Consider the following 22282-nt stretch of genomic DNA (forward strand, 5'->3'; position numbering starts at 1 on the left):
GACATAAGATGAATGATGGAGACAAAAAAAAAACGCCAGGAATTTTCTCGCCAGTTGAGTGAAGCGCGTCTGAGCCCATTTTTGGTGTGGCGTGGAAGTATATTTAAAGAAATACCGTGCACCAAAACCAGCAAGAAAAAATACGTCTCATTCTTTATCTTGCATTCCGTCGGTTTTGCATCGGCATCTTTGCGTGAGGATCGATATTTTTTCGTTCGCTCTCTCTCTCTCTGCCGCTCTGCTTTTTACATGTGTTGTGTGTGTGTGTGTTTGTGTGCGCTGTAAGGATAAAGAGTAATATGAACGATACCAAACAGGGCATGGGTAGTGATACTTGAAAGTGATGACACTGCAGTGTCACCAATTGACTCTGGCAGGGTTTGCTTGCTTTTCAGCGCTTCGTCATGCTGCGTATTCGTTTATTTCCTTTTTTATATTTTTACGGTTTTGGAGTTTTTTTTCTTCCTTTCCAGCGTTTCATAAACACGGCTCAGCTAGCACAATCGTTAGTAGCAGATTCAAAAAGGGAAAACCAGGATTTAGGGTTGCCATTGCTGTAAGAAAGTAATGACAATCTTCCTTGGCAAGCACATAAAAGTGAGCATAATCGGCAAAAAATCGGCTCAGTTTGAAGGGGTTATTTTATGCTTTATTAAAAATGGAAAATTGTCTGTTAGAAATCCTTCAAAACCAAGTATCGTCTTAGATTTTATTTCTTTATTTAATAACATTCATTACGGGTGGGAAGGAGGGCGCTGCTTGAGCCCGAATTTAACTTTCCCACTTTAATTTCTTCTTCCTGCGAATGAATTTTATAACTCAATCTACGCAATGAAATTCATCATCCCAGCACAGTACAATAAGCGTATTTTCGTTCTGTGTTAGCACACACAGACACACACTATCAACCAACCGAATCAACCGGATGGTCCCGAATAGACCAAAAAGTTCTCCATACTAACAACTGTAACCTCGAGAAGATGGTTCTCGATAAAACCAACCTGTCTGTCATCATTGGCCAGGTTGCCCGGAATCGATAAGACAACCAATACCCATGTGGGTACCAATATTGCAGAAAATTTCTGCTCGAGGTAAAAGTTTTTGCAGCACAAACTTTTACACGCCCACCCATTGCCGCTTCGGCGCCGAGTGCACCAACCAACTGCCCAGGAAAGTAGCTTTTCCTGTAAAGTCACTCAAACGATAGGCCACCCATCGTCCTGCCCCTACCACTCACCCTCACCCTTCTCTCAAATGGCAACCAAAACTCGATCGTTCACTTTGCTCTTCGGGGATGCAACAGCTAGACACGCTTCACCGATCAGCATAAAAGTTTGCATAATTGGGAAGATTGTGAATATATTAATTTCCAACGCAAGCTAAGAGGTGGGGTGTGTTGTGCGTTTGAAGATCTTTGGAAAACTTGGGACCTACAAGACGACAAGCACCCACACACACACACACCGGCAAAAATCTACAGAGAACCGAGTGGACGATTGATCTTGAAGTTTCCGGCTTTGCGCAAGCTGGTGCAGCACAAGCTCAGCACAAACTTTGGAGACGCCATTAAGCGCCACTTCCGGCAAGTGCAGTGCAGAGGTCGGATGCAACACGTATCAGTTCGTATCGATACAAGGGTAAGAGAAGAAGCGCAAAGAAATATGAAATACGTTATCCTTAAGCGCGCGCGCGGATGCACAATCAATAGTGAAAGCAATTCTCATTTGTCTGTCTCCTCGTTAGCGTCTTCTTCGATCGAGCAACCGGATTGATAGCTTTACATGACTCTTTACTGGCAGCAAACAAGGATGGGTTGGAGATGAATGTTGCTCATCGAAAAGAAAAGAATAAAAAAAAACGAACGAACGCACTCAAATGTACACTAATCTTTATTCTTTTCGTTTCTTGACAAATAGATATGCAGCAGACGCAACCAGGTACCTTCGGGGACCAGCAAAGGACACTCGCGGGAAGGAAGGAAAAGTAATATTCCATTTGCGTTACGTCCAAATTCAATTTCCCATACCCGACAATGAAGGTGAAGAAAGGGTTTCGAAATCGAACCGAGCTTTCGAATCTCGTATAGCATTTGGTGCCTGGCAGGTCTGAGAAGGTATGAGAAAGTTTCCTCAGGGATAAGGATGTGTATCGTGTGCACCATTTCACTATAGTGCTGTAATCGATTGAAGGATTGGATTCGTTTTTTCGCCTTTCTTTCGGTAATATAACTCCTACGAATCTCGTGCGCCCTTCGTACGAGGTCATATGGGATAGCACACAACAGGTACGGGTCGTAGTAAAAGGTAAGAAATATGATCTTTCAGTGGTTGGCGATAGTACGAAAAGCTTAACCTCAATGGTTTATGGTGACGGGAGACTGCAAAAAGCGCTCCTTCTAAAATGTAGTCAACCACAACAGAAAATGTTCTCTAAATAACAGGCATCGCCGCCATCATACCTCTGCTATGTAGGCCAGATGTAGGTTGGCAATGCAAAAAAAAAGGTAGCCAAAAGGCATCCTCTTCTCTGGTAATAAGGATCGCTCCGGTAGATGTCACGCTAACGAGTCGCTTCCTGCCGAGCCAACACACATATTCACAACCTCGGGTTTGGGCTCGTATGGTTTCCTGAAATTGTGCGCCTTCGGAAAGGGAGCATTGCATGCACATTTGCAAGACAAAAAAAACTGTGTTGTGTAAAAAAGAATCCAAAAATATGCTTCTAACACACAGTCACAGTCGGAGGAAGAAAACGGCATGCTTTCCGGAGCATTCTCTGGAGCATTACGGATACTTTTGCTTTCTTCTGAGCTTCATAAGACAGGGCCAGGGAAACGGATGAAAATAAAGAATAAAACCACACTGCCCGGTGTTGGCAGGGAACCTGGTGTGACGTGGTGAAGTAGATCTCTTTCGCTAAATTTGACAAGCAACTGACAGCGCTTATGTAGTTGCGGGCGGTGTGAAACCGATTATAGGCACACACACACACAGACATAAACACGGTGCAAAGCTCCCTTTGCGTCGGTCTGCGACTCACAAAAAGCTGGCGCATCATATTATGCTCCACACATTTTGAGACGTTTGGGAATTATGAATGCGATAAAAGTTTCAAGCTGAACGAGACTGGTCGCGAATCATGTGGGGAAGGGACACACAAAACAGAAATAGAAAAGGCGAGCATAATAAGCAACAAAACAAAACAGAGAAACAAAATAGTAGTTTTGGCTTTAAATAAAAATGACCCAACGAAGGTTTTAAACGCCGGCGAACGTAAGCTTTAAGGTGGAAAAGCGCTTTTCCACTGATCGAATAAAGACTTCAACGCCGAAAGCAGCCGCCCACTTTTCATCTGTGTTCAATTTTTCAGACAGCTGTCTTGGCAAAAGGTACGAGATGAACACGCTAGACATAGCTGATATCCTTCGTGCGGTTGCTGTTTGTGAGTGAAATGGCAGTTATTTTTCTTTTTTTTTGTACATGACTAGCGAATCTTTCATACAGCAAATTGAAAACTCACACAAAAATGCACACAAGCAAGCGTCAATAGATCCGCCGCGGTTGAATGAAATTCACTGACGAAACTCAAATGCAAACATATTTTAACAAAGAAAGGAAACCCCAGTTGAATAACATACACACCACGCATACATACACACACACTGACGCTGTGAAAAAGGTGTGGAATAGACAGTTGTTGCAAAACAAACAAATTATAAATAGTGTTGGAAATGGAAATAAACGAATAATATATAAGGAAAACAAACAAAGGTGTAAGCAAATTATGGCAAACATAAACAAAAATAGAAATAAAAACAAAAACAAAACTCATGATATCAATATGTAGCCGGGGTAAAGGTAGTGAAGGCGTGTCGTGTCAGTGTGAAACGGTCAACCGAATGTAGTGTCTGTTGGCGTGTTTCTGTTTTGGGTTCTGTTGTGTACGATGGAGCTAGAAAGTGTAGTGTTTAATGTGTGCGGACATACCAAAGAGGGTAAATAGAGCATCAGGCGTGACCATCTACAGAAGAGAAGAAAAATAGAGAAAAATTCAGTTAGCAGATGAGAAATATTTCTTTCAAATGGTTTTCGTCGCGATTGTTGAAGCTGGAGAGAGGGTGGGGTTTGAGGCTGGGTTTACGGTGTGGAAGAATAAAGGAATAGAAAATCAAACGATCTTGCCACAGTTGCTTTCTGTTTTCAAAATGTTTTGGAAGGTGAAAAGGTGTAGGAATGCATTCAAGTGAAACAACCGACATAGGTCGTGTGAGTGCAAAACAAAAAAAGGTTTTGAAGGGATAGGAATAACATAAACGTATGATAGGATGTTTGGGAAGTGTCAAAGTAGTAAGAACACAAAATAAAGATGATTGGATGCAGCATTTAGATGGATGACAAAGCCCGTCAATCGTCAAAAGATGAAGGCGTAGGATAGAGATCCTTTTAGATATAGATAACAAATAGATAGTTAGACACAAGATTAGGATAGGGGATACAGTAAGACACATAGAGTTACATAGAATGCTAAAAACAAGTAGACACATATAAAAAGGCGAATGATGAAAAACGCTAGAGTGTAACATGTACAGAGGAGATAGAGACAACGCAAAAGAGACGGCACAGTAACAATAACGTATAAAACTAGTACAAAACAAATACCAACCACTTTAAACGAAGCACGAACACAAAATACAATAAAAAAAACAAAACAAAACCAAAACAAAAACTAAAACAAACAACTGAAACTAAACAAGAACTAGAACTTTTCCAATAGATACGAAATATTTATAATGATTCCACATATAACCAACGATCTGCAAAGTGACGTTCTATAAGCGCTATAGAACAATAGCACATTACATTACAATCGAACAGCACAACCTTATCAAAGCAAGAAGACAAAGGAGATAAAACGACATCAGTATAACGACCATCATCGACGCCATCGCCAACCAAACACAGAGCTAGCGACTGTGGCAGGACAGCCAACGCCACTAGACCACCACGTCTCTTCGCACCGAGCGTGCAAGAAAAGGACTATAAATTTAATGAATTTTTAAACGGCTAAAAATGAGCAAAAATAATGAAGAGGAAAAGCTAATGGACGCACGTTATCTGCACTCCACCCGGGTCTTCTCGAAGGACGTGCAAAAAAGGGGATAAAACGTAATAAAAATAAACGATAATGAGTCACGAGAAGTGAAAGTGCACCATCTTGCAGCAGCGAAGTGAAAATGCCGGGGTGAGAGTGGAACGAAAATAAATTGCCATTGGCAGTGTTCGAAAAGGGAACTTGAGATGAGTGCCCTCTGTTTTCACAAGTGTGCGTATTTTTGGTCCTATCGCCTTGGCAGTGTTGCTCAGCTCGCTTGACGGGCTCACCACTCACACCAACCACCTTCGAATCGGATCCGATGATAAGATTTTCTAAAGAAGCTTTTGAATAGCATAAAGGGTGAATTTGAACGAATGTAAGCCATGGAGGGGTGATCCAAAACTGAAATGACTAACGACACCGGACGATAGCGAGACCGGAGAGAAAAAAGATGTACCAACGACCAAGAAGCAAAGACGCCGACAACGGAGACAGTGTGGACGGGTGTTGTAAGCGAAGCCACTAGACACGGAGCAACATGGCCGCTGGGATGAACGTGAACAGGGACAACAAATGACTGCATAATAGCGCACACTCGCACATTCTTTTGTTTTGTGACGATTTTGTGTCTGGCAGTCTTTTCCGTCACGCTTCTTCTCTCGGTTTGGAACGCGGAGCGGACGATAGATACAATACGCTGTGTGATAAATATGTGAAATAAAATTGCAGTTCCCTTTTATAACCTCCCACCTTTCCCTATTTCCCTTACTTCAGGTAGGGAGGTGGGTGGCTGGAGGAAATAAAATCCAGTCATTTCGTAATGATGCTTATTTAAAAAAGAAAGAAACCTGTAAACACCTACAGAAACATACAGGAGAAGCGTGAAATCGAAAGATAGTGTATACAAATACAGTGCCTTTAGAAGGAGAGAATCACAGTGGAAATTTTAGAGATACAGAGTGAATAATAGTGACAGACAGAGAGAAGGGGGGAGAAGTATGCGGGTAGATGGAGAGAAGAGAGTTGGACGTAAAGTTTAAGGATCCTAGGGAGTGTGTAGAATGTGTTTTCCAAATTCCCTTCCACATGAAAGAGCGTTGCCTTTAATTTTCAAGCTTTCTTTTGCCAAAAGGATCACACTTTTCCTGAATGTATATTTTAAATTACACAGCCATCGGCACAAGTAATGACACAAAAAAGAAGTGCCAAAATGAACGCCAGCAAAGAATATCGAAAGCGAATCATCTTCATCTTTCTAGCCTCCTCTTATTCCATACTGTTAAGTTATTATCCTTAAAACCATAAAAATGATTGCAATTCGCGGCTTGGAACTCTCATCACTCTTCTACCACCACCCGCGCGGCGTGAAGCACGCGGGCAGACGCGGCACTAAGTTTCCTAGCAGCGAAAGAAGCAAGAGAGCAGAAGCAACTTGTGGCTTTCTACTTGGAACAATATTTTATCCACACCTAAAAGTGGTGGTAGTAGTGGCAGCAACATCCGCCCCTCAGCTTATCGTAAAGTTCATCAACAACGGAGTGCCGTCCCGGTCCCAGCCACGGCTAGACCGTACAAACTGCAAGCAAGCGGATCCGCTTTACGGATTCGAGCTTCGTAGCAAAAACCTCAACCAACCACGGGGAACACCCCAACAGTGAGAGGCGAACTTTTCATGTGTTGCTTTTATTTTCTTTTAGTTTTTAGTGGAAAAGTTTCGCTCCGTTTGCCAAAGCAGAGAAAGCGTTAAAGAGCGTTCCGGTTGCGGTGAAGATTGCTGCTGCAGGAACAAATTTTCCTTCCCCACTTCGGAGCAGCGTACACAAGAGAAAATCGTACTACAGTCTTCGAAGGGATTCCCCATCGCGTTGGTTTGCTAGAGAAGAGAAGAGGATCCGTTTATGTAAATCGAAATCCATAAAAGAAGATAATTTATTCCACAATAATACGACTACAGTGTAGGGATAGGGGGAAAACACACACAAAAAAAAACCGGGGCGAGAAATGCAAACTTGCCCATTCGGGCCAGCTAGTAACTGGCCACCGACCACAAAAGAACCGGACGGGACAGAATAGGGGACTGGGGCCCATTTTGATTCGTACTTCGTTTGCCTTTTTGCTGTCTGACAAAATGGACAGTTTGCAGTAAACGAACACGCCTCAAACCGTATCCGACGAAGCCGGTGAAGAAATCACTGAACAATTCACTATTCTTTGCTTGCGGAAGTTTTCATTCAAACAAACCATGAACAACTAGAGCACGGTATGGCGAACAGAACCACCACCGACAACGTCTTCAATCTGTTGCGCGTAGTGTGAAGGAGCACAAACAGGGGGGGGAAGATGGCCGGGAAGTGGGAAGGATTCGCCCTTTCGGTTGGGCTGTGGCACAAGTCAACAGCTAGTGCCGTTGGCTGCACTACGATGGACGAGCGAAACTTTAGCTTGGTAGTCAGAGGTCGCATTGCTGTACGATGGGAGCGGCTTCACACTCCGTTTGCACCGGATGGTAATTTAAAGCGGGGAAGACCTTTTTGGGTAAATAAATCACACTCTGCCCGCACAACGGGAGGGTGCGATGAATCAAAAACATTTGCTTCAACGGCCGTGTGTTCCATTTATTGCAGTTCTCCTTTTTTGTCGTTTATTGCAGGCAAACGATTGTAGGAGCACAACCGCACAACCAAGCGTGCCGCACCATGTGGAGAGTGGTATTTTATTGCGCTGAAGTCAAAATGAAAATAACATCGCTTTTTCTGCGGCTAATCTTTTAAGTATGTTTTCATGCTTAATGTGACGTTTTTATTGTGGCACTGGGATTTTTGCTCCGCTTCACGCTCTAAACCAATTGTTGCATCGCTATGGATCGTGGTTGCAGGACAACGATTATGATTGCCGTGCTTTTCGTTTACTCCAGCGAAATGGAGACGCCTGGTGGTTGTTGCCGCTGCAGGCAACGACGGCACGCAGCCGAGAAAACATAATAAAGCGATAATTAATTCACTCCTTTCCCTCATTCCATATCATTCGTTTTCAAACAATAACTCTAGCGCGGTCAGGTGGCTTGAACAGTGAAGCAGTCAGGATTCATCACGGTGCAACCACACCACTCACTGCACCATGGTCAAGTTTGCTGAAGAGTGATGACTATTTATGGAGGTCTGTATGTGTGTGTTTGTTGGAAAGAGTTGGATGGTAGAAAGATAAAGAGCAGTAAGAGTGGTGAAAGCTATTATGGTGGCGAATGGAGGAAGGATTGATAGACACAGCGGCGAGTGAAGAAGGGAAGACGAGAGATGTTAAATAATAGAATCACCTCGGTACGGCACACTCGGAGGGGCACAGCGACAGAGCAGAGGTAGAAGGTTTCTTTGTGAAGATCACAGAGAAACAGCAACAGTTCGGAAAGATGAAACTAATAATGCGGAACTAAAATCACAGAGTCGGAAGAGAACGGGGAGCTGCAAAAGGATACCCCATTATTTACCGGCAAACCGGCGCATTCGGGGATGTAGAAAAAAAAGATAGACGCAGACTATAGACGAAGCACAACACAAAAGACAAAAAGGGAATGCAAACAGCTATGAGACGAAGCGTGACAGACAAAGCCATACAGATAGTAGGGACTAGGAAATGCAACTGACAAAAAAAGAAAGCACAGACATTGAAAACATCGAGCTGGATAGTACGGATACAGGTTGGTAGTGCCGTAGAACTGATAATTAAAATGCAACAGCTTAAAGGGTTCAAGTAGTTAAAAACAACAAATGTGACGAAACGAATGAGCGAACGAATAAGTAAGAACGCGAGATTTACTGTAGTAACGAAAATATAAACAAAAATTAATGGCAATGCATCCAACAAAGCAAAAAATCCACATTTTGAAAATATTGCCAAATCGAAGAAATAATAGACAAAAAACGAACAATAAGAACAAACGAAAACAGAATCAATCCAATAGATATCGAATGAAAAACAACAACGAAAAAACGCAAACTAATAAAACAGTGTTACAAACAAACTATAAATAGTGATGTGAGCGGATGTAGAATGATGCCAAGGAAAGTAAGATGATACATTTACAGGGGGAATAGTGAAGGATACCCTCTACAGAACGATGTATAGATAGAAGGTAGTGAAACAAATCAACACATGACAAAACTTATACGTGACAGTAGAGAGTGAAAGTAGGAGCGTATGTTAGTAAGGATCAGGACAACTAGGAAAGCTGTGACAAATCGGGTGTATTAAGGTACATGTAGTGGCGAGCATCTTTAAGGGTTGGTAAAAGACCATCAAAGACACCGAGCAAGAACGTTTGACGTATACACTGAGATAGAGAGTTAGAAATACACAGAAACAGAGGACAAGGAGGAGGTATAGAGGAAAGAGGAAACACGAGTGTTATATGGGGGTAAGATAGAAACAGACAGGATAGAGGAGGAGCTAGAGAGTGACAGAGATAGTGATAGATAGAGACAGGATGCATAGTAATAGATTCTACGTTAGATCGGTTTACCTCGTCGTTGAGATTGGAAACGAGCAGCACGTTGGAGAGTCCCCGCACGTTGGCTGGGTTCGGCGTTCCGAGGGCACCGTTCGATGCGAGCGCAAACGCGTTCAGGCTGGGCAGGGCGCCACCATAGGCACTCGCGAGTGCCGGCGTACCGAGCCCGAGCCCGAACGGTGGCATCACGCCCGGCGTCGCTAAGCCGTTCACTAGAAAATAGGGAGATTTGTCTAATTTGACTATTACACGGAAGTTGCACGCTACTTGACAACAACGAAAACATCGACGGGCGATTGTTTTGAGCTATCAAAGTCGGCTTTACCTAGTCGGTCGCGGGACAGCTGCGGTCGCTGACCGGTCGCCAGCAGGAGCAGATCGCTCGCCGATACCAGCCCGCCGGCACTCGCGATGACGTCGCTGCCCGGCTCACCGGACGGCAGCGACGGGTTGGTGTAGTCTCGCGACTTGTCATTGTTGTACTTCACGTTCAGTGCCGTCAGCTTGCTGTTGTCGATGCGCAGCGTGCAGCACCCGTTGTAGATGTTCTGCCCGTCCAGCGATGCTCGCGCGGTCTGGGCGGTCTGCGCATCGGGATACTGTATCAGAGCCTGTATCGGTAGAAGAAGAACGGGCAAACATACGTGTTAGGCACGGCATTTAAATTGTTGCTCTTGTTGATGTGCATACCTGGAACGAGTTGTTTTTGGTGAAGGTGACAATTTTCAGCACTTTTCCGAACCGCTGGAATATCTGATGCAGCACGTCAAGCGAAACTGGATACAGCAGCGACTCGACGATTACCCGGAGCACGGTGTTGGGTGCACCGCTGCCGCCGCCGCCACCACCACCACCGCTGCTCGGTGTCGTGGAGCTGTTGTTCGTGTTGTTGCTGCTGGCGTTCTGCGAGTTGCTGTTGGTATGTTCGATCGATAGCGGCAACGGCGACCCGGTCGGTGACTGCGTGAGATCCTGTGCTTGCAGCGCGTTCGTAACGTTCTGTTGTAAAGACATATCAACGGGTACGAGGGGGTTAAATTGAAGCTGAGCCCTTTTTCTGATGGGAGTATAGCAGCGTAGTAGTGCACTTACCGCAATTGCATGGTTTTGATCGATCTTCAATTCCCGATGGTTGGAGTATTGCACGTAAACCGTACGGCCCCGCAGCGGTGGCGGATTGGCGTGGAACACGCTCACCATCGTCGAGGCAGCCGTCTCATCGCCCATCTCGATGAAAGCCTGATTTTTGCCCTTCAGCACCAGCACGTTCGTGACGCGTCCGAACGGCAGCCCGAGCTGCATAATTTCGGCTTCGCTCACCTCGTTCGGGATGTTGCGGATGTGCACCACGCGCGATGTTTTCGCTATTTAGCGAGTGTGGTTGTGTGGAACGAACGATGGGAAAAGGTTTATTAATTATTGAAAGGCATCACTACAAAGCTACAAAAAGCGTTAAAAAGGAAGGAAATGGAACATAACATCGACAACATTCTCGCCAAAAGCCGGCCGCTATAAGAATTCGAATTCGAACGGGGCATATTTATTCATCCACAGTTCGAATACTTCGATTTACTGAGCGGAATTGCTACTCTGTCGTTTAATTTATCCCCACCGAAGGCACATTCAGTAATCAGCGTTAATGTAAATTTGTGCCGGCACGGTACGGTAATATGCAAAGGGATTTTGGCCATCATTTTTGCTCGGTGGGGGGGGGGGGGGGATTTATATCCGATAGCATCGTACCGTTGACGGTTCCCCCAATGCTCTTTGGGCGATAATGAACCGAAAGTCCAAAATGCCCAACTGCTGCTGTTCAGCTTATTTGAACGGTACGTGGAGGATTTCAATCGTTCGACATTCTGCAGCAGCATGCCGTCGATAGCCTCCGAACACGATTTTGTTATTATGAATTATCAATAATTTAATTGATTCTTAATTACTACAATTAGTGACCAGTTTGGAGGAGCGCGCAGCTGCACGACTGCTCGATGATTTTCGGCTTTTTGATTTTATACATAAGTCGAGGGGGGTTGGGAGAAAATGTGCTTATATTTTCTCTCGCCACGATCAAACCGATGAGGAAGGGAAACAGGCAGATCGGGAGGAATTGGAATGATTTTACTGTGAAAAATAAACTACGCAGTGAAAAGCGTATTGAAATTTCGCATTCATTTCAAGTGGATTAACGCAAACCTTGAGGGAGAATGCGCAACGTTTGGAGTAGCATATTTATCGTAATGGATCGGAAACGGTTTGGTAGCGGACCAAGTGTATGTGCCCTTGTTTCCCTGTTTTTTTTTTTTGTACACCGACCCTATCACGCGCCTTATCAATAGTTGATGATGTTGCTCGATTTTATCCGCTTGCGATGGCAACTATTCTTTAAAGTCTGTTAATGTTGATTAAAAAACAGTATCGGATTACAACAGCATTTGCGCTTCGTTTAATTTACAACAGCACTGATGTTTCGAAACGGCAATTTCTCATTTTTCAATCCCATAATAAGATCAAACGCTCAAATTGGTCGACTGTGCATCGGCCGTCGCTCGAATTGGACGTGTTTGATAAACTTTGTTGCACCTGTACGTGCTACAAACGAGGGAATGTTTCACTTTTACTATCTCCAGTCCATGGCCGACCCGGGGTACCGTAGCAGCTGTTATTAATTTTCATTTTCAATTCACAGCCTCAAGGCTCGCTTCTATTTCTTCAAACGATTTTTCCCCAAGCCTCGTGTACAGCTAGGATCATCATGTTCTGTTGCTCCAAAATCCACAGCAGCAGGGTTGCAAAGGGCAAAGGAAAGAAACGGGAATCCATCTCACCCAACCCAACGGCGAATGGAGATGGATGTAGTAGATTATTTTTAATGACCTCCTGTGGCTACGCTTTGCTGTGGCAGCGCCGCCGGAAGGATGCAGAAAAAGGGGCGAAAAGAAAAACTACCTCTAACCGACAGGTGACGGCCTGCGTCATGATTAGGTATCATAAGTCATTTGGGGATTCTCTGGGTTTGGGTCATTGCTCCCCATGCAGATTCCGTTGAGCGGCGAGACAGGCTGCTAAGGAAATGCTTTTGATAAGGAAGGGTGGCGCTTGTTGGTCGTTTAACCGTAGGCCTTTGGATAGGGTTAGTAGAAAAATGATAGGCTTAGTTTCTGATAGAGCAGGGAAGGCAAACACGCATGCTAGACGATGGTAGCGAATAGCGGATCCGGAATTCAAGTTACCGAGGTTTTTCTATTCATACAAATAAATATGGCAAGGATTGTTTGGATTGACAGAAGGGAACAAACGTCCAACAAGCCAACAATGGACATTATAGAGACGGTTTCCACTCAAATTAATGTTCCATTTTATGGAGCAAAAAAAAAATCACGAAAATACAACAAACTCTCAATGGTAGAGTTAAATTTAACAGCAACTGATAACCATCAAAATATTGTTGCCAATTTGTTTTTGAAAAATGAGATCTGTGCTATTACAGTTGTATGGCCATTAATCATAAAAACCACCCATACAACCGCTAATTGCTTAGTCAATTAAATGGGATGCATGGGTATTGTGTGTCTTTGTTTCTTTGTTGCAGTGATAACATTCACTGCAAATTTTATGATCCAATCACGCGGACACACACTACGCTCACCATCAAAATATGTACCACATTAGCGCCTACGCTCCATTACCTGATCCTTTTCCGCAAATAAATTATGCAAAACCATCCATTTAATCAGTGGCAACTTTGCCTAATCTGTCCATTAACAATGCCATAGAAGGCGGGCAAAGCAGATGATGATTATGGCGTACATCATAATGATTATGATGTCCATTTCTAAAACGGTAAAAATGACATCAAACTGCTAATGCCAAAAGGAAACGGGGGAAAGCAGTGAACCTTCCTCGTCATTACTCCAATGGAATTGAGATGAAATTAATGTTATTAAAAATTCAATCATTGATAAATCAAATTGCCAACGCTGTCATATGATTCAACTGTAATGTCATGTCACACGTTTATAGAGAATCACAGCAAAACCTAAAACTTTAAGAAATGGTGAAACATGTGTGAGAAAAGTAATGTAATCAATCTAACTTTCTTTTAAAGACACAGATAGCACGCCTTGAAAAGTGTACCTAGGATGTGAACACAAACTTCCGTCAACAGGGTTTGAACGATTGCGTTATCGCCAATCAAACGCTCTTCGGTAATGACCGGTGGCAACGATTGATCGTACGAATCCCCGTGAAAGGACGTTGCGGTGACGGCATGTGTCGTACAGTTTGATTAAGTTATTATTGATTACCGCATACTGGCCTGGCCCGGTCTATCATTGCCAGATTTCATTGAGTGGAAAAACGAGCTATGACATCGTATTGCAAACGGTATACAGTTCAGCCTCACCTACCGCACACTTGTGGCGCAAACTTGTGAACAATGAATGTTCCCAAGTGTAGGTGGTTGATACGTATTGAGGAAAACTCATGAAAACGAACATCTCTTTAATATTACGCGGTGGTAAGTTGCGATAAAAGGTAATCAATTCATTTGTTCGATTCTTGTTTTTGGCTGGTTTGAAGGATCTTCTTTTACTATACAGTGGTATCTCTTACATAAAATTATACTTAAATTTATCCGTTTTTACTTGAGAAAGTAAAACGTTCGTCCAACCAATGTATTTCACTCAATTTTTCTTTTCATATTTTTCTTGCTGGGTATTTGCTACTCTTCCAAAATTACACATAATGTGCAGCCTAGTATAAGAAATAATTGAAAAAAACACTTCCATACCATAACTGTCAAGCTAACGAAAACAGATTTAATGCGACTTCTTATATCTTGATAGCACATGAAACGCCCATCGAAATTTGAAGGAGAAAGAAAGCATTAACAAGCACACTTCCCTGAAGTGGGGTAACAGTTTTCTCAATAATTTCGTTGATTTATAATAAACGTTACCGACGAGTTGAAAACTTTTGTAAAATTTTTTTCCCAAACATAAGTTTGAGGCAAGATTTGGGCCAACTGCCTCCAGTCCTTCCTTATTTTTCATTACTTTAATGCGTTTTTAAGTCATCGAGGACGTTCAATGTGAAATGAATTGTCACGCAAACTGTTCAGTTCAGCTGGATGTACACTGCATCAATCTCTTTAAGTGTCCATCGTTACCTTTTTTTGCTATAGAATGAACGAACAAAAAAAAACATTGAGAGCGAGCACCAAATATAACGCACATGGAAGTACGGAAACCCGTGCTTCAGTTGCGCCTGAAAGTTAGGCAATATAAAAACATGCTCCTTTACAGTGAGCTTCGCTGGTGCAAGGCACGCGAAACCACTCGTACTGATCGGTCCTTAAAGGAAAGCCTTAAATAGCGAACAAAAAATCTCTCTTAAAAGGATGAAGGCGTTAAAGCGAAGGAGAACAGCAAAAAAACCCTCTAAAACAGTAAAGTGTCATAAAATCCACCATCCCAAGACGGTAAATTGGTGGTAAATTTAACGATTGGTCTCAATTGGGAGCCCGCTTACTCTCTGTTAGGATGGAAAAAAAAACAAAAAAGAAACACATTACTCCTCGGGAAAGGAATAGTGGTGATGATGAGTCATAAAAAAGTGGTGTCGTTATAAATTTGGTTTCATTAGCCAGCGACCATAATGAAATCGGGACTGGGAATAATCTGAATGGAGGCGGTGTACACACGAGGGAATCGTTTCGGATCGTTTGCCACTTGCAAAGGTAAGCGGCTTTCGCGATCTCTCTCACACAAGCGGCGAATGAACAATTCCCTAACAGCTGGAAAACGCTAATTAACTGTCACTAAGCATTATTGGTGCAGCAGCACCAGGCAGGCAGTGCAGTGCAGTGGATGGTGCAAACATGTTGAATATGTTTGCGGCATACATTCAGTGTGCCAAAGAGTACATGCCACAAACCCCTGTCGCTTGGTGGTTGGTCACAGCTTTAATAAAGTTGTGCATTACCGTTTAATTAATATAATTTATTTAAATTGCTCGCTGCGGAATTGGCTACTCGATGGTAGGTGACAAGCTGAGACAGGTAGTAAAAGTGTTTGACACTGCTCACTATATGTCACCATTGCACAGTTTCAGATTAGCAAAGTTTGATGGAAAAGTAGTACGTTAAACGTTTGTCGGAGTCCCTTGATAACAAGTCCCGTGGAACATGGTTGTGCTTTCTATTAAAGCTGTTTTATTTTGCAATTACTAATCTCTGATAAATTTGATACAATTTTCAGCGAACGATCTCAATACATCCCACACAAATTGTTCAATACCTCTACACAAATTGAAATTAGTGTAAGCAGTACACAGATAAGACATCAATGCATATTGATGAGTAGGACTGGAGAAATTAGCACAACTATAAATCGAGAGCTTAAACATTTGATTTATTTATCTTCAATTGTGCCGTGGATTGTGGCACACCCAAACCACCTCGAATCTCCCAAAGCCGCAAACAGGCGGAACACCACAAGACATCCGGGCAGAACACGATAGCTTGAGGGCGCTAGAACATTAACCCAGCCACCGCTTCCCACTCACTCGGAAAAGTTGTCAATTGTGGCCACATTCCAACAGATGCGCACTCCTCCCTCAAACCCGATCGCCGTCTATACGATTCATGGAGGAAAGGAACAGGTCTCTTGCATCGACCATGAATAAAACATCATTTAACATCTCTTAACTCGCTCGTTTCATCCGTAACGAGAAAAGCCGCTTTGCTGCGGGGCCAAAATCTGGAGCCGGGTTGAAAAGGTAAAAGTTTTATCTTCTTCGGAAAAGGGAACAATGCCACGCGGGAGGACCTAGCAGTCTGTGTCGTCGCTTCTCGCGCAAGCTACGCTTTATCCCCGAAGCGGCGCTGGCACCAAGAGTGGAAGTGCAAGGCGAACCAGACCTGGCCACCCTACCCGGGACCCACACTCTTGGGCTCACTTAAAATTGGAAATTAAATGATAACAGCTTGCTACGAAGGACGAAGGGAAATGTGTATTGTACCACCGCAGGGGTTGACATTATCTGATTCATGTTCGTGCCCGGTCGGCCCGGGGTTCTGTGTGTGGGCCCCGGTGGAGAAAGCGTATCGGCAAACCGGTGACAGCTAGGAAGCCTTACGCCTTAAGATGTCGGTCGATGCCACGCGTACGGCTATTTCAACAAGAAGGAGCAACTTTTTCCCGTCCCGTACCATTGTTGGTGGAAAATTATGGGAACGAAGCCGAACGTATGATCTCAAAGCATTCACCGTGTCATTTATCCGATTTCATCTTTCCGATCGAGTTTTGTTCAATGCTCCCCTAAACCCAACCCCGCCCACAGAACAGAACCAACCACTGGAATGGCACACGAATGGCAAATGATAACGATTATCATCTTCAAATAGAATCTTAATGTTTGGCGAGACTTCTCTTCCGCTACACCGAGCGGGCGGCTCACCGAGTCTTGCATACCTTCCGGGCGCACGCCGTTCAAACGTCCAGAATGCGGCCAGACAGGAGGCATGGTTTTTTTTTTGCGGCATGGTGAGCGTCTTGCTTGCGTATTCTTATTGTTTATCTATAATCAAGCGATGACGCAAGGCAGTCGAGCATACATCAAAGCGATCTGTCTGCAAACGACACACCGTAGGGCCTCTATCCAATGCTGTCCTGCCTTCCTCGCTTCACTAACTGCGCATTAAGCGTTCCAAGTTTCAAGTTTGTCTTAAATTTTCCTCATTTTCCAACCGGATGAGCTTGAGTATGATGGCCAAACCGTAGTGAGGGGTACTACGGTGACAATTGTATCCCCGCTCGATTTAATTATCATCGCACTGGAGGCTATTGGGCGAGCGAATGTTATCGTTGTCTATCGCTATGTATAGCTCTTTTCTTTTGCAAACTACAACTTAAAGATAGCACGTGGTGATGCATGCGATGCGAAGAAAAAAAGATGGGAAAGGGGTTACACTTACTGATGCCCATACCGATCACTGTGTTGGTGCTGTCCAGTTTGGCTTTCTTGGTGGCGAGATCCTGGTTGTTGTTGTCCGACGCTGGAGCCATAACAGCTGCTTGACTAAGTAGTTCGTCGCTTCCTCGCTGCAATGGGACAGGGAAGAGAAGGTGAAAATGAAACTCGTTAGCAAAATGTAATTGAAAAGAATCCTACTTAACGGAATGTGTGTATGTATACATGTGTAGTAGAATGGTGGAAACCATTCCAAATGAAACTGTAACGGGGGACGCTCAATTATCACACTCCAGGGAAAAGGCTGCACAGTAACGACTCATTTATGTGCGTTCATGTTTGTACCATGTTCTTCTCTCTTCTCTGGACGATATAATTCAATCAACGGCCCCAAAACGCAAACCATGACTTACTACTACGAGCAAGAGAAGTGTGAGTCTCACAATTGGAAAACCGACCTACCAAACAAGGGATGAACGAGAAAAAATATATCTCATTTTCACGCAATTTAAAACAAAAGAAAACTTATACCCTTGCCAGTATCCGGTGATCCTGAACACCACGGGGCTTGAATATATCCGTTTCGTCACATAAATCGCTGCATGATGTATAGAGGAAATCGATTTTTTTTACATTTAACACTCATCTTCTGTGGCAGCAGTAATAGGGAGAGGACAACATTCAGCCACCCGAAAGGGATCATTATCCTGAACGATTCCCAATGCTATATACAAGCACGCAGCACGCAAAAAGAGGTGCGAAACGCAATTCAGGATGCAAACGATGACCCAAAATGTCAATTTGTTTTTACAGTTTTTGGAAACAAACGTCCATGATTCATTACTGGATTTTGGTTTAAGCTGAAATGGCGTTTTTCCACTCTTTTCAGTTTGCCTTATTCGACAGAACAACATCACTCATTTCAGGTCTCAATGTTGTAATAGCTCTAACAACGGTTGTATTGAGAGAGAGAATGAGAAATCAGACAAAAAATTGCAAACAAAAGCCACTCACTTTATGGTCCGAAATGATACAGGATACACCCGCGGGCAATTTCGATGAAGTTTTTCACACAATTGTTGGTACCATCGAACCGAGTGGGCGGGTGGCCTGCTCTTACCTTTAAAGTGGGCACACTTGACATTACGGCACTTATGCAATGCTCGCTTTGCGCGCCGCTTTTTTCGGCTGTTTTGTTTATATTGGGCGACCGCTTTTGAGCTGCCGATAGCAGAAAGAGCGTTTTAATATTTCAAGTGTATTGCCATCAATTCGCTTGTCGGTAAATAGACGAAGCAAGGTACAAACAGTTTTTACATGCTTTAAAGTTGATCACTATGCTAGAAAATTGATCGATTGATTTAATTGCTCCAACAAAATAGAAAACGTATCTATTGAGATGTGATACTGTCATGGAAATTAAAAAGAAAATCATTTCGTTTTGCAATCAAACTTTAATGTTTGCACGATGCTATTCCGTTACTCCTAGCATGGCATACTTGATACACTTTAACAAACCACCATCAACCTAACATCAATCCGCCCGGCGTCGTGAAAACGTAAACGAACTTAATCTGTCAGCGGTTCTGTGTTCGTCGTTCCGCTTTCTGCACAGTCCCAGTCCCTGTTAAAGCTGGCACCGTATGGCGCCTGAAGAAAGGACGAGCAGGGCAGGGCAGTGTGACACAAAATGTCACCGAACAAGTCGCAACAAAGGCTGCTGCTGCTGCCACTGGTACCACTTCCCATTCGGTTGCAATGCTTCAAATTCCACCTTTCCTCGGTTCACAAAACGAGAAGCAGAGTCAGATGGAGACGGTTGTGTTATGTGCTCGCAACCCATTTCCGGATCAGTTTATTGCTCCTTCGAGATCGTTCCTGGAGCCTCGTTTTGGAAAGTAAAGAGTATTGTAAAGATAAAAAGAAACTGAGTAGCGAAATGGAGTAGAACAGCAACTGGAATGGGTTGTTTGGGGGTGGGCTGGACGAGTATTACACCGGTACTTAAAGGTGTTCCGAGCCACACTACATAACACTACATACACGTACCCGCCGCATGGTGACAAGGAAGTGGAGCGAGTTTAGCTCTTCTGAACCCATTTGCTGACAGATGGCATAGAACATGGTCGAACGGGCGTTTTTGTAAGAAAAAAAAAAGTAAAACGAAATGGAATGACAATCCTTTTTTCGTACATCCACCAGTTCGAGAGGTTTCCTAGTTTACCTTTTCGGTCCGAAGCGCACTATGTGCAGACTCATTCAAAAAGAAGCAAGCAAAGGACATTTACTGGCACTCTTAATCTTGCCGATTGCACGCGAGACGCAGCCACGCGCTGAAAGGACACATGCGGACTTGAAAGAAAGAGAAAACTCGCAACGAGTCAATGTAGGAGAGGAGTGTGAGCTGCTAATACGCTTCATTGAGCTAAGCCGGCACTTACATGGCACCAACACCAACCACCAGTAGGACCATCATTTGTCACAAGCCACTACAGAGCCGATCCTGGCGTTAGAAATTGTCATCGTGTTGATTTTTCAGCCCCTTGCCAAAGTGTCCCGCGTACGAGTGTGTTGGTCCATTCATTCAGCACCATTCTGCACCCCATTCAAGCCTGTCTTTGAGGCTACTCGAGAACGTTTCCAGCCCGCTGTAAAATCAATATTTAACTATCCAAACCCGAGCGCCTTTAATCCCCGGTAATACTGGCGCAGTTATGGACGAAAATATAGGAGAGTGGAATGACAGAAGCAGGGTGGATAGGAAGTGAAAAGAACAAACAGGACCGGAAAATGCCTACTAAGCCGGAAGGCTAACAAGAGACTCTTCTGGCTGGACGAACGTGCTAAGCTTCCTGCCCTGCGGACCCACGTTGACACCGACTAATCACCGTGATCGTTACAGCTGGACTGTTTGGGTGGGGTGTTAGACATTATGTAGATAAGATAACGTTATTAATAATGTCAAATAGCATCAATATGAAAGCTAGCTGCTCCCGTTCACTTGATTTGGTATTAATTTGCGGTGCGGTGCCCCGGTCGGAAGTATCCGTCCGCGTTGAAATGGCTTTCAAGAAATGACAAATAGAACGGGGATTAAAAGCTGTTCCGCTTTTGGCAAAACGGTATAAGCACACTTATGAAAGGAATATCAATTTGACAGCTCTTTGTTGAGCTGTTTGATAGTTGAGCCGAGTGACAACACACTGAAAATTAATTTAAATCGGCAAAACGAGGGTTTGTTCGATGATGGATTTACAAAGTCTATTTCACTGGGACGAAACCCACCGTTTAGGTAGGAGAGAGCAGAGGGTTTCCAGAAAACATTACCCAAAACATTCAAGAGTTCGATACAAAACGGAGTGCGGGTAGAGCTGCTAGCTATTTGCACGACAAACCATAAACAGAAGTAGGCAAAGGCAACATCCCATTCGAGCAAACCTCTATCCTAAACAGCTTACTGTCCCACTCTTATGCTTACCTCAGGCAATTTTCTGCCACTTCAAACAATTCGCCCCAAATGGGTGGCGGTCGACCCCAAAATCGAGGGAGATATTCCCAAAAACGAAAAAAAAAAAAAACAAGTGACGGGACCAAGGTGAGATTACGCTACTGGGAGGGGATGAGTGGTGTGGACTTTATCTCAGATAAGAGCCGGTAACCGGATCCCTCCACATGTCCGTAAGGAGAAGTTTTCAATTTTTCTTCACCACACGACTTTGGGGGACGTTTTTACGGGGTGAGCGATGTTCGGCGATGGTTTTGCTGCGGTTGATATGACTACCTCCATTATCCATTTTACATGACCGAAACCCTCGCAAAACACGCACTCAGGGAGCACTTTAAGCTTATCCCCATTGGCAAAGCAACGGCCCCACTGACATCATTCCTGGCCCTTCACCACACACTTCATTGTTATTGGGAACCGTTGTCCCTTCTCCGGAGTCTGATGAAACAGGCTCCGATAATCGACCGGGTGTGCCTCGAGGGTAGTGTTCGGTCCTGAGATAGAAGAGTTTTTTTGCCTATCGAACAGAAGGGTAGCTTTCTCCTTTTCGTTTTTTTCGGGAAAGGCGTTTGTGGTTGATGTTTGAAGTGTTTTTGATATTTCTTAAATAGATAAATTGGGACGAGAAGGACAGTGCACATAATTCAATGGGGCCATTCTTAAACGAAGGGTAAATCTCGGCAAAACGATGTGCCCCACAAACGGTCGATCACAAAGTCGATCGGTAATCGTATTAAGGATCTTTCTCACCCGCATTATCCTGGCAAAAGCAACATAAATTGAATTCCATTTTCAATCCTTTAGCGCGAAAACATCACGTACGATGAGCATAGGAGTGCCTTAATAAATTGCGCTTCACTCACAAAACACTTTCCTGACGTTTTCAACCGTAAATGGGGTGAAAATTGAAGACTAATGAATAATATTACCACCATAATTAAAGCCTGGCTCTGGCTGGTTGGTAATACCACACGTTCCCGGGTCGGTTTGGATGCGTTGTGAACAGATTTTGTACACCGACAAGCCTGCGTTCGCTACATTTACCATATGGATCCGGTTCCCATCGCACATCGGAGGCACACACCATCCAACACAACCCGTTCACCATGGCGATAACGCTTTGCTCTCGCATACAATGCGAACCATCGGTGCTCTGTGACGTGACAGTGTACACCACCACCGAGCGACAAACAAGGGCAGATTACACA

At 43.9% G+C, this 22282-nt stretch overlaps 1 protein-coding gene across 18 annotated transcripts in view; it reads right to left on the reverse strand.

Annotated features, from left to right (window-relative positions):
* LOC120952998 (polypyrimidine tract-binding protein 1) overlaps positions 1 to 22282 on the reverse strand; it is a 225712-nt gene that overhangs the window by 19652 nt on the left and 183778 nt on the right. For 14 of the 18 annotated variants that reach the window (XM_040372637.2, XM_040372636.2, XM_040372635.2 and 11 more), the window contains 6 exons: positions 17574 to 17700; positions 10691 to 10962; positions 10289 to 10597; positions 9924 to 10209; positions 9611 to 9840; positions 3987 to 4020 (listed from right to left, as the gene is read on the reverse strand). In XM_040372637.2, the coding sequence (XP_040228571.1) occupies positions 3987 to 4020; positions 9611 to 9840; positions 9924 to 10209; positions 10289 to 10597; positions 10691 to 10962; positions 17574 to 17700 (1258 nt within the window). The remainder of the gene's footprint in view (positions 1 to 3986; positions 4021 to 9610; positions 9841 to 9923; positions 10210 to 10288; positions 10598 to 10690; positions 10963 to 17573; positions 17701 to 22282) is intronic. The other 4 variants (XM_049606469.1, XM_049606470.1, XM_049606468.1 and 1 more) reach the window with 4 other exon arrangements.

The sequence above is a fragment of the Anopheles coluzzii genome, chromosome 2, assembly GCF_943734685.1.
Source record: "Anopheles coluzzii chromosome 2, AcolN3, whole genome shotgun sequence".
NCBI classification, from domain to species: Eukaryota; Metazoa; Arthropoda; class Insecta; order Diptera; family Culicidae; genus Anopheles; species Anopheles coluzzii.